General features: G+C 48.5%; 1 protein-coding gene and 1 pseudogene across 4 annotated transcripts in view; one reads left to right on the forward strand and one right to left on the reverse strand.

The window, feature by feature from the left end:
* Nucleotides 1-13,800, reverse strand: part of ZNF667 (zinc finger protein 667) — a 32,877-nt gene extending 19,077 nt beyond the window's left edge. The window contains exons 1-2 of one of the 3 annotated variants that reach the window (XM_025367523.1): nucleotides 13,774-13,800; nucleotides 326-416 (exon numbers count right to left, since the gene is read on the reverse strand). In XM_025367523.1, coding sequence (XP_025223308.1) covers nucleotides 326-358 — 33 coding nt within the window. In that variant the 5' untranslated portion in view covers nucleotides 359-416; nucleotides 13,774-13,800. Of the gene's footprint in view, nucleotides 1-325; nucleotides 417-13,005; nucleotides 13,135-13,773 lie in introns of those variants that run through there. The other 2 variants (XM_025367524.1, XM_025367522.1) reach the window with 2 other exon arrangements.
* LOC112611952 lies at nucleotides 12,780-15,160 on the forward strand (annotated as a pseudogene). Its single transcript, XR_003116794.1, has 2 exons — nucleotides 12,780-14,120; nucleotides 15,094-15,160. The product of XR_003116794.1 is annotated as a translation initiation factor IF-2-like (transcript).
* Nucleotides 15,161-17,363: the final 2,203 nt, after the last annotated feature.

Below are 17,363 nucleotides of genomic sequence, written 5' to 3' on the forward strand. Positions count from 1 at the left end.
TCTCCATGCTGAGAAATCACAGTGGCTCTCATCTTCCTCCAGAGAGGATGACATTTCTCCCGGCACTAGCAAAGCCCCTAGAAATGTTGAACCAACAGGCAAGTGGCCATGTGCACACTGGGGAATGGAGAGAGGCCCGCTGGGCAGTTTCCTGGCTGCTGGGCCCTTCTCAGGCTCTCATCCCCCATGGCAATGGAAGAAAACCAAGGGCTAGGTGTTGGATGGATCTCCAATAGGCAACAAGTCTCCGTGGAAGGAAAGCAAATGGCCCACATCTCACAGGACACGATGGGATGTTCCTGAAGAAACAGGAATTGCCACTTACCTTGGATTTGGATTTCCCCCGTGCAGCTGGCATCCCTTCTCCCCCTTTAGGGTCCACACTCAGAGAGGGGCAGAGAGCTGGTAAGGCAGGGCTGTGGGGAGAAGACAGGTCATGAGGCCAACTGGGTCTTTTGGGCAGTGCCAGAGTGCACAGGCCCCTAACCTGGAGGCACACACACACACCCAGATGCACACACAGATGTCAGAACACCTGGCACATTTCTGTCCCCCCTCACCCTCTCACGGTCAGGGAGGGGCACGGCCAACACTTTTTGTGCCTAAGATTGCAGCAGGTTCTTCATCAGGAGGCAAATAAGGACTGTACAGACCTCTGGCCATCCATTTGACAAGTATTTACTGAGCACCTACTAGGTGTCCAGCTGTCTCAGGTAGTGGGGAGACAGCAGTGAGTTACAGTGGAAGAGTGCCGGCTCCCGGGCACCTTACATTCCAGTAGGGAAAGCAAGTCCATATAAAGAACAATGATAGGCTGGGTGCTCAGGCCTGTAATCCCAGCACTTTGGGAGGCCGAGGCGGGTGGATCACAGGGTCAGGGGATTGAGACCATCCTGGCTAACAAGGTGAAACCCTGTCTCTACTAAAAATACAGCGACTTGGGAGGCTGAGATAGGAGGATTGCTCGAGCCTGGGAGGCAGAGGTTGCAGTGGGCAAAGATCATGCCACTGCAGTCCAGCCTGGGTAGCAGAGTGAGACCCTGTCTCAAAAACAAAGCAAAACAAAACAAAATTAACTCTAATGATAAATCTGTTGCTTTTTACCCTTTCCAATGTAGCTACTGGCAAATGTAAAATTATATGCCTCACATTATGTTTCTGCGAGGCAGTGCTGCCCCATGCTCTAGTATTGTATTGCCCCATTTTCCACACAACACTTACCACTTTCCGAAAACAGCTTGTTTATGTGGGTGTTTATGTGGGTAGTACCTCCCACCTCCCTACACACACACAGTGATCTGGGATGGAAAGCGGAGACTTCGTTTTGTTCGCCGCTCTCCTCCCAGGGCTGAGAACCAACCTAGCATAGAGCAGGTGCTCAAGAAACACTTGTTGACTAACTCAACCAAATCCTCAGTGTGCTGAAACCCCATCCCAGAGACACAGTTCTGCCGTGGCCATTCCCTGGCCCAAGGTGTGAGCATGACTACTGGCTGGGTCCTGGGAGGCTCTCGAGAATGCTGGAACCTGGGAGGTGGCCCTGCAGACTCCGAAACATAAGCCAGTAAGAGGTAACCCCCACCTCTTGTTAGAGCTCTTGTGAGAGGGATCCCTGGTTACCAGGCCTCTGGTTTAATAAAACATGACCAGGGTGACTCTGTCTTAAAGTGAGTAGCTAGACGTTCACAAGGCCCCCGCTATAAGGTTCATGCTTACAGTCTGAAAATAGCTACATCCTGAGTTGACCACCTATTATAATTACAGAAAGTTTATGGACACACAGAACATCTCCCACCAAGCCTGCAGAATGTCCAGGTGTCCTAAGAGTGCAAGCCCACTTTACTCAGAGATAACATCAATGACCAGGCTTCGGTTGAAGGATGAATGGTCATTGATAGCACAAATAGCCCCTACCTTTAGTGAGCTCATCTGCACATTCCAGGTTTAATGATAGCTGTTTACAGTTTCTCATTCCTTCTCCTGCTTTCTGAGAACACCCTACTCTGTAACAGAGTAGTTCCCAATAAACTTGCTTCTTTCACCATGCTGAGTCACCTTGAATTCCTTCCTGTGCAAGATCCAAGAAACCTCTCTTATGGTCTGGATTGGGACCCTCTTTTCCAGCAACACTCACCAGGCAAGAAGGGGTGGGGTCCCATGCGGGTGAGCCATGGTCCAGGAGGGGCCTCTAATTAGCACTGTGTGCCACGCCGGCCACGTCAGGCTAAGGGGGATACCTGACTTCATCTGCCTGGGAATGGGGTGGGGGGACGAGGGCACTGGGGCATTAGTGACTATGGCAGACCAGAGTTATGGCCCCCAAAAAGAAGATATGGACATCCTGATCTTCAGAATCCATGAATATGGCACCTTACATAGCAAAAGGAACTCTGCAGATGTGATGAAGTTAAGGATCTTGGGGGCGGGGGACATTATCCTAAAAATGGAAAAAACACAAACCGTTTTTCCTCTGCTCTCACATCACAGCAATCAATACAGAAGACTTCCATGACCACATGTGTGAGGAATTTTCCCCACACCCCCAGCTGGGTGTCCTCCAACTCAATTCTGACGCTATGTTCCTGGGGATACAATCAGATCCTAGAGCTTGAGGGCTCAGCCCCCAAGACTGCCCCACGTTCAGATGCAAGTCCGGACTTCAGGAACATGGCGACTGACTGGCTTTAAGCTGGGGTTCCCACAGTCCCCTTTTGGGTTCAATTATTAATAATTTGCTAAAGTGGCTCACAGAACTCAGGCAAATACTGACATTTACTGGTTGATGATAAAGGCTATTCTGAATAATACAGAGGAAGAAACGTGTAGAAATACAAGGTATGTGTGAGGTGGTGTGGCGCTTCCATGCCTTCCTTGGGAACCCTCCAGGAACCTTCAGGTGTTCAGCTATCCAGAAGCTCTTCAAACCCTGTCCTTCGGAGTATTTATGGTGGCTTCATGACACAGGCAAGATTAAATTACTGGCCCTTGGTGATCAACTTAACCTTCAGTCTTTCTCCCCTCCCCGGAGGTTGGAGGGTGGAGCTGAAAGTCCCAACCGTGTAGTCCTGCCTCGGTCTTTCTGGTGACCAACCCCATCCTGAAGCTACCCAGGGGCTACCAGCCACCAGCCATCTCATTAGCATACAAGAGACATGTAAAAGAAAAGGGCATGGTGGCTCACGCCTGTAATCCCAGCACTTCGGGAGGCTGAGGTGGGCAGATCACTTGAGGTCAGTAGTTCAAGACCACCTTGGCCAAAATGGGGAAACCCCGTCTCTACTAAAAGTACAAAAATTAGCACATGCCTATAATCTCAGCTACTTGGGAGCCTGAGGTAGGAGAATTGCTTGAACCTGGGAGGCAAAGGTTGCAGTGAGCCAAGATCACGCCACTGCACTGCAGCCTGGGTGACAGAGCCTGGGTGATTCTGTCTCAAAAACAACAACAAAAACTCTGGACCCCAAAATCACTAAGCCAAAGGGAAGTCAAGATGGGAACTGCTTCAGGCAAACTGCTTCAGGCAAACCATTTTATTACTAACCACATACCTCCCTCACAGTTTGCCCACAAGGAAATCCTTTATGGACAAAGGACACACAGAATTCATGAGACAAACACGTATCTGATTGCTTCCTCTGCCCTATTTCACTAAGCCAGACTAAGGCATACGTGACTACTCCTCTACCCTCCTCTCACATGTAAACTGTGTATTCAGTGAAAGGCTAATCAGAGACTCAAGGAATGCAACTGTTTGTCTCTTATCTACCTATGACCTGGAAGGCCCCTCCCTCACTTTGAGTTGTTCCACCTTTCCGGACCAAACCAATGTACATCTCACATATACTGGCTGATGTCTCACGTCTCCCAAAACCGTATAGAACCTAGCTGTGCCCCGACCACCTTGGGCACGTGTCAGGACCTCCTGAAGCTGTGTCACGGGTGTGTCCTTAGCCTTGGTAAAATAAACTTTCTAAATTGAGACTTGTCTCCGATATTTTGGGTTCACAGACATCACTTCGGAAATTCTAACATTTCAGGAGTTGTATGCCAGGGAAGAGGTTAAAGGCTAAATAGATAGTTTTCAATAGCATAATCTTGGATTGCCCAAGTGGGCTCAACATAATTACAAGGGTCCTCTTTATAAAAGGGAGGCAGGAGGATGAGAGTCAGAGAGGAAAAGAAATTGCAAGATGGAAGCTATGCTGCTGGCCTTGGAGACGAAGGAACACCTGCTGACGCGGCTTCATAGCTCTGCCTTTCAGAACCGTTAAGAGAATACATGAGTGTAGCTTGAAGCCATTAAGTTTGTGGTAATTTGTCACAGCAGCAAGAGGAAATGAACACAGTGACCCTTCCACCATTTCCTTCCAGTCCTCATGCCCAATAAATGGGCTTCTTTGGCTTTGTCAGTGACCAGGTGCTGAAAACATCGGTAATTCAGGGGAATCACAGGGCTATGGTGAGATGAAGAGGTAGGCTGGTGATCGCTGAGGTCGGCCTGTGAGGCCACTCCAAGAGGCAGAAAGGAGCCCCGAAACACCAGCCCTGCCTGCCTCCCTCTTGCACGCACGCGTGCGCACGCACGCGCATCCAGAGTTCCCTCATGCTGAGGAAGCTCAGGGTCCTGCCTTGTTTTAGCCAGAGGAAAGGGCCAGGCGGCCCCCAGTGGTGGTAAACACATCACTCTGGGGTCAGATCACCTGAGCGTGGCAAGTGTTCCTTCAGCTGTGTTACCCTGGGCAAGCCACTGGACCTCTCTGTGCCGCAGGTTCCTCACCTCTCAACTGGGGACAATTCAGAACCTACTTCTGGAGGGAGTTGTAAGAATCAAGAATCACATTCGGGTCCCACACCCCCACCCCCATGCCGGTGCTTCCCTGCTAGTCCCTGAAGGGGCTGCCACAGCCCCACCTCACTTCCTTCAGTCTGCTCAAACCTCACCTTCTCAGCAAGCCTCACTAACCATTCTATTTAATAACGCAAGCTGCCCCCACGTACCCTTCACAGCTGGTTCAGATATTTCTTTTTTCAGTAGCTCTTATCATGGTGTAACTCGCTGCACAATTTGCTTATTATGTCTAGTGCTTACCGTCAACCGTCCCGAGGACGGGTGTCTCTATTCCAAGTGCCTTAGACCAGCATCCAGCACACGGAAAGGGCTTAAGTGTTTGCTAACTGAATGACTGAACGGCTCTGTAATAAATATTAACTTTCTTTACCAGCACTTTTTCAAGGAGCCTTTCCTCATCCACTAAACCGGGGTAGGGCTATCCTTCGCATCTATCAGGTGCCACTTCTTCACAGGGGAAACACGTTCCATTGTGAGCACATCTGCCTTCTGGCTTCACCTCTTGTCCTTCACCGGACAATGAGTTGACCAATGTTCTCATGTGTGTAGCTGTGTGATCCTGAGCAAGTTACTGAACCTTGATGGGTCTTTATCTCCCCCCTTTACATCTGCAAAGGGAGGACAAAGGGCTGTTGGAGGATGAGATGAGATCGTATCAGTCAATGCTCCATTAAGGTAAACTGTATTTACCATCATTGCTGTTGAGGTTACAAGTGCCAGGTGGGGCCAGTTCTGTGGGATGTGAGTTTGGTAAAAAGTCACATTGACCGTCCTTTGCCCACGTGCTCTTTGCACGTGCTCAGGTGTGTGTGTTGAATGTACCCCATGCCTGGGCAGTGACATCACCTCTGCAGTTAACAACGATGAGTATAAAAGCTGTGCTGGATCCTTTATATGCATTACACCATCTCCTTTAACCTTTAATGGCAAACCAACCACCCAGGGTTCCCATTTTCCATCGCGAGGATGAGAGAGGGATGATGACCCACCTGTTGTCATAGAGCTTTAGCTGATGGAGCCTGGATTTGAGGCCCTATCCACAAGCTGCACACACTGCACTCCTCACACGGGGCAGAAGTCCACTATCCACCCTGGCAGGGTACAGGAGGCGTCACTGTGGTGAAATGCTTACTGAAAACATCCCCACGTTTCTGTCATAGTAGAGTGGCCACAGGAGTTGGGGAAAATTTGAGCATATCATGTTAAGACTGAGGAGCGAGGGCTCGGTGACGAACTGAGCAGACTGGCCTTCGATTCTGACTTTTCTGAGCGAGGCTTCCTTCGTACAGAGATGGGGACCAAGGGGCCTGCCCTGAATCCTGGACACCTGAATTCTGGGCTGTGTTAGACCCTAGGATAGTGGTGTGCTGGGGAATGTTTAACAAGCAGCTTGCTGCAGGGGTGATTTATAGTGTTTACTAACTTCCACGGAGTAAATCCTCTGATATCATTTGGATCTGTGTCCCCACCCAAATCTCATGTTCAATTGTAATCCCCAGTGTTGGAGGTGGGGCCTGGTGGGAGGTGACTGGATCATGGGGGTGGATCCTTCGTGAATGGTTGAGCACCATCCCTTTGGTGCTGGTCTCATGAGTGAGTTCTCACGAGATCTAGTTGTTTAGAAGTGTGTCGCAACCCCCGCCTCTTTCTCCTGCTGCCACCATGTAAGACACCTCCTCCCACTTTGCCTTCTGCCATGAGTAAAAGTTTCCTGACGCCTCCCTGGAAGCTGCTGCTTCCTGAACAACTTGCAGAACCGTGGGCCAATTAAACTTTTCTTTTCTTTTTTTTTTTTTTTTTGAGACGGAGTCTCGCTCTGTCGCCCAGGCTGGAGTGCAGTGGCCGGATCTCAGCTCACTGCAAGCTCCGCCTCCCAGGTTTACCCCATTCTCCTGCCTCAGCCTCCCAAGTAGCTGGGACTACAGGCGCCCGCCACCTCGCCCAGCTATTTTTTAGTAGAGATGGGGTTTCACCGTGTTCGCCAGGATGGTTTCGATCTCCTGACCTCGTGATCCACCTGTCTCGGCCTCCCAAAGTGCTGGGATTACAGGCTTGAGCCACCGCGCCCGGCCTAAACTTTTCTTTATAAATTACCAGTCTCAGGGATTTCTTTATTAGCAGTGTGAGAACGGACTAATACACGCTCCCACCACAGCAGGCTGTAAGCTACTGAACTGCCGTCACTTGGCATGGGGCTGAATGGCTTGGGTGAGCCAGCTCCAGCACACCACTGCTGCAGGGCCTTCGAGAACAAAGCCCTATTCTTTGCCTGGGAATTCTCAAACTTTGGGCAGATATCCCTGAAGAGTACAGGAGGGCTGATGCCTATTTCTATGGTTTGCGGTAAATCCCAAAGCAGCTGCCCATAACAGAAAACCCTTTTGACTTCTTGTTTTGAAACATGTCCATTTGTGCATACTACTTCAGAATAAATCTGGGTTTGTGTTAATGTAAAAATCATGTTTTAAATGATTTACCAGATAAGCAGATCACTTGGCTTTCCCTGTCCAATTACTCAGGTAAAATGACTTGTTCCAGAAAGTTGTAATGCATTCATCCTGCAGTTTTCACAGGTGTTTGTACTCAGCCACGCACCCCAAATTTGAGAAGCATGATTCTTGTCTGATATGGTCTGGCTGGGTGCCCACTCAAATCTCATCTTGAATTATGGCTCCCATAATTCCCACGTATTGTGGGAGGGACCCGGTGGGAGATAATTGAATCATGGGGGCAGTTTCCCCCATGCTGTTGTCAGGGCAGTGAGTAAGTCTCATGTGATCTGATGGATCTGGGTTCTGTACAGGAAACCCTTTCCGCTTGGCTCTTCTCATGGCAGTAAGTCTCATGTGATCTGAGGGATCTGGGTTCTGTAAGGGAAACCCTTCTCGCTTGGCTCTCCTTCTCTCATTCTCCCTGCGGCCACGTAAGACATGCCTTTCACCTTCCGTCAGGATTGTGAGGCCTCCCCAGCCACGTAGAACTGAGAGTCCGGTATGTCTTTATCAGCAGCGTGAAAACAGACTCATACACTGTCCATAAAACAATTTTCTTCAAGGAACTCGGCACTACTGGGGAAGAAAGAACAGCAGTTTGATATTAGATAATCCTGGATTCAAAGCTTGCGTCTGCCAATTACTGGCTGTGAAAAACTTACACAAAGCCTGTTTGCTCATCTATACAATGGGGTAAAGAAAACCTACCTCACCTCTGCTGTTAGGATATTTACATGTGATGTCTTTGGTAACTGGAACATGGTCATTGCTTGCCTTCCTTTTCCTCTTCAACTTACAATACAGTGGACCCTTGAGCCACGTTAGTTTGAATTGTGAGGGTCCACCTATATGCAGATGTTTTTCAATGGAAGTTACACTGAGTGTGCCTACCTCTCCTGCCTCCCCTTCCAGCTCCTCCACCTCTTCCACCTGTGAGACAGTAAGACCAGCCCCTCCTCTTCCTCCTCAGCCTACTCAACTTGAAGGCCATGACTATGAAAACTACTCCTACTTAATGAACAGTAAATATATTTTCCTTATGATTTTCTTAATAACATTTTCTTCTATCTTATTGTAAGAATAGGGTATGTAATACATGTAACACACAAAATATGTGTTAACAGATTGTTTAGGTTATTGCTTAGGTGCCAGTAAAGTGACCATTAGACTATCAGTACTTAACTCTTTGGGGAGTCAAAACTATATGTGGATTTTCTACAGTACAGGGGGTTGGTACCACTAACCCCTGCACTGTTCAAGGGTCAACCACATACCACGCATCCAAGAGACCAACAAAGACTAAGACCCACTAAAAAGGCTGAGATTAGAATTCTTATCTAGTGCTGGAGGAGAGAAATTGGTGTAACCTCAATGGAGGGCAATTTGGCAATGTCTTTAAGACTGAAGATACACATTCTTCACCCCTGTTATACTCTTTAATCCAGCAATCTTATTTCCTGTACATGTCTTCAGACGTCTTTGCACATGTGCACAATGAGAGACACACAAGGGTATTCACCATGGCAGAGTTTATAGAAAGAGGCAGTACATTTCCTTGGGTAAGGGTGTGGGCCTGCAGCAGGCTGTCTAGGTTCAGTATTTAACTCTGCCATCTGCTATCTGTGTGGACTTAGACACTCTACGTGTCCTTTCCGGGGCTAAGCTTCCTCATCTGCAAGATGAGACAAAACACAGTAATGACTTCACAGGGTTGTGGTGAAGATTAAATGAGTCAAAATATGCAACACATTTAGAGGAGTGCCAGGAAGCAGGGTCAATGCTAAGAATTTTATTATTACTACCACCATCAGGAGACTGGAAACAACCTAAGGGCCCATCAATAGGAAAATGGTTCAGTGAATATTACATGCATATAATGAGATACCACGTATTAAAAGGAACAAAGTAGAACCATAGTAGTGATTCCTAATTGGGGGTAATTTTGCCCCCCATGAGAAAATTGCAATGTCTGAGGCTGTTTTTGGTTGTCACATCTGGGAGGTGAGGTGCCCCTGGCATCCAGTGAGTGGTGGCCAAGGATGCTGCTCACCATCCTGCAATGCACAGGACGGCCCTCCAGAGCAGAGAAGGATCTGGCTCAAAACATCAACTGTGCTAAGGCTGAAAAACCTCCAAGATAAAATGGTATAAGGGGAAAAATATAGAAGAGCCATTTAGAAAAACCAAAATATAGTATACAAATACATGACTTTGAAAAGGCGCTGGAAAGATAAACAAGAAGTTTGTAGCAGTTACTGTCCCTGAAGAAAGGAACCAGGTTATATGTGTGGGAATCCACATATATAACATATTTTGGGTTTGGAAAAATCCAAAACCCGCTTTTTGCTCTCTATGCTTTGTTTTTGTGTCATGAACGTATAATTACATCTTCAAAACAACAAACGAAATAAAAGAAGGCTGGGTCGCACATACCACATCAAGGCAGGGCTGTAAACCTGGCTCATCTTCTGAGTCCCTGATGATAGATGAGAAAGGGCTTTGAAAGGCACAAAGCTGCGTCTTCCTGAGGTGAGGGCGGCTGGAACGTGCTTCAAAGAGCTACTGAACAGTGGTTGTGCCTCCCCTCTGAGGCAAATAACTGAGGGGCCTTCCCCTCCTGCCCTGGCACCCCTTTGAGCCTGGGGGGCTGTGCTGGGTATTGAACTGGGGAGGGTTCTGATATACTGAAAACCAGCCATTAAATGCACTGCCACAGCCTCACTGCCTCCTTTGGGCCAGTCAGCTTTTGCTGTACCAGCTGTCAAATATTCAAAGATCTCTCCTGGCCTGAACCTGCCAGTCCCAGAGGCCAGGAACGTATGTAGGCAATTTCACCAAAGACCGCAGCACAGCTGTTACAGGAAGAACACAGGCTATGCATATGCATGTCTAGCCTGCCATTTCCCCACTTTGTGTGGGAACAGATTAGGTTTCCTCACTTGCAGGATGGGGCTAGGAATATCCCTACTGCAGGAAAGTGCAGCTCTGAGGACTGTTTTTGATAAGATATCCAAGCAGAGGTCACTTGCATCCTCACCCTGACTCCTCCAAATCAAATCATTCCCAGAGGCCCCAAAGGAGCCTGGGTTGCAGGCACTCAGAGCTGTAGCTCTCAACTCTGTGCGTATATTAGTCTCTTGGGAGCTTTCTAATAGTGACAGCTGATGGCAGTTCACTATGCCAGACCAAGTAAATCAGAATCTCTGGGGATTGAGTCTGACCTGCCTTTTTATTTTATTTTATTTTTTTAATAAAGCATTCCAAGGTGACAGTAACGTGAAGCCATCATTTAGAATAACGTTTGAGTCTCAGAGTCTCAAGGACAGAGCTAGAGATCTGACCTGTTTCTGTTGAAGTCCAGACCTCAGTGAAGAGAAAAGTCTTTGGTAAGATCAAAGTCAAACTCTTAGATTCCCTAATCAAGGGATTCCAGAGGGTCACTGCTGGTGGCCATTCCTGGCTCTGGAGTTGACCAAGATGCCCATGGGAGACCTGGATGTTGACTCTGAAAAAAAACACCTAACAACGCCTGGTAATCCTTTTACCCTGCTTTCCTTTTCAAAATACCTATCGGCACCTATTATAGACTTTATTTTTGTCTCTCCCACTAAATGCAAGCTCCAGCTGAGTAAAATCCTTGCCTGTTTTGTTTAGAGACTAGCACAGTGCCCAGTCCATGGTAGGCACTCACTGGCTGAACGAATGAATGCATCTCGGAGCTTACCCAGGCTGCAGGCCATGAACACCTTTCTTCTCATCTCAGAACACTATCCCTTTATCATCTCTTCCCTCCCTGCCTTCCCCAGCTCCCTTACTCTTCTCCCTCTCATCGTGCCCTGGGTCTGTCCATGCTTTTGCATCACCGTCCTCTCAATCAGAGTGATTTTGCCCCTGCAGAGGACACTTGACAGTGTCTGGAGACATTTTTTTTTTTTTCGCTTGTCACAATCTGAAGGGAGGTGCGGTGTGCTACTGGCCTGGTAAATAGAGCCCAGGGTTGCTGCACAGCATCCTATAATACATAGAATAGCACCCCCTCCCATCTCCCAACAAAAAACTATCTGGCCCCAAATGTCACAGTGACAAGGCTGTGAAACACTGGTCTGGACAGAAACATTTCCAGATCCATGTGTTATATGAGAACATCCCTTAGTCCCTGTCACTTCAAAGTTCTGTTCTTGACCCCATGGGTTCCCCATGGGCTCCCTAGGGACATTTCCATCAGGAAGATCCTTTGTTCCTGATCCCACCTCCTCCACCCTACTACTGCCCTCCCAGGACCCTGACTACACAATTCTGAACCTAAGCCCTGATCTAGACGTCCAAGTTATTTTACCTCTGAACCTGAAACCTTTACTCTAGGCCTCATCTTTTTGCTTTTCTACCTATGGATTTTATTCTCCAGGTGTGGGATGCCCGCGATTATGCTACTAATAAAACGATGACCATTTATGTGGCACTTCCTTGTGCCAAGTTCTACTTATGCTCACCATAAGCCTGAGGTTGGTTCTGTTATGACTACTGTTTTACAGGAGAAACCGAGGGGTGGTGGACTTAACTAAGCTCTCCCAGTCACAAAGCTAGCCAGTGGTGAAACCAGGAGTCAACACCAGACAGTGGGGCGCCACAGTCCATATCCTTGTTTCCAAGCTACGCTGGTAGGAAGGGGACACAACCATACGCAGCGTCAGTGGAGGGCTCTGTCCTCCACTCAAATGCACACATGCAGAAAACAGACGACACAGGTGGTTGGCGGGGACAGTGCACCACTGCTCAAATGGAGGTGGTCAGATGCCCTGGTATGTGGACAAAGATCGCCCAGTCCCAAGTTCAGAGATGCAAACTCCTCCAGCATTCACCACTATCTCTGCCTCTGTCTAGGGTCAAAGAAAAACGACCACCAGCACCAAAACCAACACCTAAACACGGTGATTAGTATGTGACAAGGTCTGTCACATGTCAGGGTGTTTCAGCTACATCATCCCATTTAATCTTCCCAATAACACCCAGGCAGATGCTATTAATATACTATTGTACCAAGGAGGACTGTCATGCACAATTAAACAGTTCCACAGATTTCCAGGGCAGCCCATCACACCTTAGAGCTGCTCAGAATTCTCCCCCTGCGGACCTCCATTTCCATGGTTACAGTGCAATATACACCAGAAGGGCACAGTCACACACTCACAACCGCAAAGCCACTGACGCTAAGTGGCAGACAGACGCCCAGGCAAATCACACAGTAACCCAAGGCTACAATAAACGCCCACATCAGCTTGACACTGACACACACGCACACACTCCAGCAACACAAATCTTCACAGCCAGCGTCACACACCCACTCCCGGCTTCCCACTGTCTCCATTGTTTCCTTCGCGTGGGTCACGCAGCGATACACATCCGCGGTCCCGACATAGCTCCCTCACACACAGGCACACATGGCGCGCCTCACACGCGGGCGCACAAACCCCGAGAGCCACAGCAGCGAAAAGGCGCAAACCCCATGCAGTTGCGGGCCCAGACCCCACGCAGGCTCGAGCCCACGGCCCCCGCAAGCACCCGCGCAGACGCCCACGCGCGCCCGGGCAGGAACGTCCACGCAGTGGCGGGCGCGCCGCCCACGCCCTCAAAGAGACACACCCACACTCTCGCCAGCCCCCTCACCTCGGTCTTCCCAGGCTCCGACCCCAGCGGCGACCACCGTCACAGCCGCGCGGGGACCCAGCGCCTGCGCAATCCCCTCCGGGACCCCGGGACCGCGCGCCGCACCCCCCTTCACACACGCACCACGCAGGCAGGCGCGTGGCCCCGCCCCCAAACAAGGCCACGCGGCGCGCGCTCACCCGCCTCTCGGGGAGGGAGCCACCAGCCCCGGCCTGAGGCCCCGCCCCCTCAACGCCATACGCTCAAGCGCGTTCGCACAATCGGTGCAGTCCTGGGGGCGGACGCTCGAGGCCCCGCGCCTGCGCACACTCCCGGGGCTGGCACGCGCACCGGGCTCCTAGGGGACGGGCGCTCGGCCCTGCTTTTCATCATCTCAGGAGATCACGTGTGGACACTGAGGCCCTTCCTCGAGCTCTTTAAGTAAACGCAACCTCCCCAGTTCGCCGCCTTCCCGGCTCCCACACCCACACGTTCCAGTGTGAGGGCTTATTGCCCCCCACCCGCCACCATCCTTCGCCCCCACATTCACGAGGTTTGGAGCCGGCCTCACCCGCGGACGCGGATGCCCCCATCCGCGCGTGCGCACTACGCAGTCATCCTGCAACTTCCAGAAGCCACCGGGGTGCACCGAGGCTGTGGAAGGTCCCACCCACAACGTAAGGTGAAGAAAGCTTGGGCTGCGCTGGTTCTGCTCTGTCCGGGTCGGAGATGAACTGACCCGGGAGAGTAGCACAGGGATGTTTGTTTCGGCCGACGGTGAGGACTCACCTGCACGTTTTGCGAAGAGGCCCACAGTCCTTTGCGTGGCGCCCGGACTACATTTCCCAAAGGCCCCTGCGCGGCCTGCGGCTCTTCCTTGCGGTGTTGCGCCTGCGCAGCCGGCGGGCTGGTGGTGAGACTGACTGCGTCGGGGATGAGACGGGGTCGGTGAGGCGACCCGGGCTGGGAGAAGCAGCGAGGAGGGGCGGGCAGCGGAAGGTCCGGGAGTGTCCGCCATAAAGTCGTGTGAGGTGACCGTTGCGTAATTGTGAGTCTGTGAGAGAAGATGTGAAGTATGGCCTCGTCCCGGTCATCTGGGCGTGGGTGTCCCGGGTTTTGATCGCACGTTTGTGTAGGTGAGACCCACATTGTGTCACCCTGAACATGTGTGAGGACGAACCTTTGTGTTTCCTTAGACGTGTGTCTCCGAGCCGATTTTTGTGGTTTTGTACGTGGCGGGGGGGGCATTGATTTTGAATATGTGTGTATGTTCTGGATATCTGTTTAGCTTCTGCATCCACCTTTACGGAAGCGCAGAGTTGAGTAGGTGGCAACAGGTACTGTGTGACCCCACAAAGCCTGAACTGTTTACTATTGACTCTAGAGCCCAGTTTTTGCGGTGTGTACATCTCTGTGGGGAACCACTGATTTTTGAATATGTATACTTGTGTATATTTACGTCTATTCTATGACTGCTTTTGCACAATGGCAGGGTTCAGTACTTGCAGCAGAAATCTTGTGACCTAAAAGCCTAAAATACTATCCTGCTAAGGTTTCTAGCACTAGCCAGTTTTTGTGATTGAGTGGTGTGTGTGTATGTGTGTGTGTGAGAGAGAAACCAGTGTTTTATTTATTTATTTATCTATTTTTATTATTATTATTTTTTGTGACGGAGTCTCGCTCTGTCGCCCATGCTGGAGTGCAGTGGCGCGATCTTGGCTCACTGCAACCTTTGCCTCCCGGGTTCACGCCATTCTCCTACCTCAGCCTCCCAAGTAGCTGGGACTACAGGCTCCCGCCACCACGCCCAGCTAATTTTTTTGCATTTTCAGTAGAGACAGGGTTTCGTCATGTTGGCCAGGATGGTCTCGATCTCTTGACCTCGTGATCTGCCCGCCTCGGCCTCCCAAAGTGCTGGGATTACAAGCCTGAGCCACCATTCCCGTCCCCAAGTATCTGGAGTCTTATTATGACAACGTGTTTGTGTTTGGAACATGAGGGAAAGGAGGAGAGCAGGGGAAGGGAGGGTTTCTGAGCTGATCTTGGGAACTGCAGGACAGACTTGGCATCTTACAACTCCTTTCTTTCTCCCTAACTTTGCCTTCCCAGGACAATTGCTCTTCAAAAAGAGGGATCAGGAGGAAAAAATGAGCAATCAGCTCACTGCAGCACTACTCCTGCCTCAGTCTCCCAATTAGCATGGGACTACACGTGGCTAATTTTTTGTAAAGACAAGTTCTCACTGTGTGGCCCAGGCTGATCTCAAACTCCTAGGCTCAAGCAATCCTCTCACCTTGATCTTCCAAAGTGTTGGGAGTACAGGCATGAGACATGGCACCTTGACAAAAATCACTTTTAAATTTTAAAGTCATGTCCCAAGTAAGTTGGCATTTCCTTCTCCTGTGATTTTCAGTCTTTTCCTTCAGCACCTTGCTGTCTCATAAAGACCTTGTTAGGGTCTTAGTCCTTATTTCTCCCTTTCTGGCAAATGAAAGACCAAAAGGGATGGCTAAAGTAGCCCAGTGCCCTCTGTCGACGTTCTTCTCCGCTTAACCATCATGTATGTATTCACTATAAGCATTGTGCCTACGATTCTGTGAATAACTGGTGGCTGAGAAATGTACCGTCTGTAGAGAAAAAGGGAGCTATCCTTGAGAAGCACGTAAGATGATGAGGGATTGATGCCTTGTTATGAGGTACCATGCCCCAGATAGCTCTGGCCTACTCTGAATATCTGTGAGCTCTGGCTTGCAGTATATTCTAGAAGATGATTTTGTTCTTAAAGGATGAGGTCTGGTCAATGGGGACAGGAAATTTGCTATGAGGAATTAAGATTCCATGGAGTAATGAGGTCCTATTTCAAGATGATATTGTGGCCACATCTGTGGAATGCTGGGGTCTTTTCCTATATACAGAGAACAAAAAAAGGCATATTGTTAGGCAGGATAGAATCAATTTGAGAAAAAAATAACCAGGAAAGTTTTAGGAAAAAAGTGGTATTTAGGAGAGTTGAAGCCATTAGATGAAGAAAATATGCTCTTTTAAATAGAATATATCTATACTGTGGATAAAAAAAAAAAAAAAACTTTCAGAAGAGTAAATGGTAAGAAGTACTGCCACCTTGACCCAATTCCCTCCCTAAGGCTAATTAACTTTTCATTGCGAGATCATTGTAAACTCACAGGAAGTTGCAAAAATAGTACCTTTCACCCAGCTTTCCCCAGTGGTAACATTCTACATGACAGTAATATAATATCAAACCAAGAGATTGATATTGGTACAGTACACAGACCTTATTCAGATTTTACCACTTTGAATATGTACTTGTTCATTTTATTAGGGTTTTGCCATTATTATACTCATGATATTGAATCCCTTATCTAAGAATACGATGTGTGTTTCCATTCATTCAGGTCTTTTAACTCCATTGGTAGAGTTTTCAAAGTTTTCATAAAGGTCCTGTTGAGTATATTACCAGATATTTTCATCCCTATTATTGTAAATGGTGTCATTTTACTCTGCCTATTTTCTATGTATTTTGTATGGTGTATTAGTCTGTTCTTACATTGCTACAAAGAAATACCTGAGACTGGGGAATTTATAAAGAAAAGAGGTTTAATTGGCTCATAGTTTTACAGGCTGTATAGGAAGCATAGTGGCTTCTGCTTTTGGGGAGACCTCAGGAAATTTCCGATGGGGGGGAAGGCAGAGGGGGAGCAAGGAGTCTCACATGGCAGGAGCAGGAGCAAGAGAAAGGTAGGGGTAGGGGAGGTGCCACATGCTTTTAAACGACTAGATCCCACAAAAACAAACTCACTATCCTAAAGACAGTACCAAGGGGATGGCGCTAAACCATTCGTGAGAAACCACCGCCATGATCCTGTCACCTTCCTCCAGGTCCCACCTCCAACATTGGCAACTACCATTCCACATGAGATTTGGTGAGGACACAGATAAACCATATCAGTGTATTATTTATTTTTTGGATCATATATCTTATTGTAAACATAACACAACTTATTTAACTCTTACTATCACGTAGGTTTTTTTTGCCTTAATTCTGGCTATCATAACCAATGCTATCCCGATCCATTTTTCAGCTGATTTTGACCCTCATCTGTAATTATTTCCTTAGGATCCATTTCTATATATTTTTCTTTCCAATTACATTGGAGCATTTTAAACTTAGTTGATCTCCCACTATTTAAAAACTTAATACTATTTGGATGGAACACCAGCAGGGATTTATATATTGTAATTTGAGTTTAGGTCTAAGTAGCCTGTAACATTTGCCTACTGAACAATCTAAGTACTGTAGGAAATAATCACTTCAAATTCATATGCTTCAATTCATGTCTTTTGCAGGGACATGGATGAAG

This window comes from Theropithecus gelada, chromosome 19 (assembly GCF_003255815.1).
Source record: "Theropithecus gelada isolate Dixy chromosome 19, Tgel_1.0, whole genome shotgun sequence".
Classification (NCBI taxonomy): domain Eukaryota; kingdom Metazoa; phylum Chordata; class Mammalia; order Primates; family Cercopithecidae; genus Theropithecus; species Theropithecus gelada.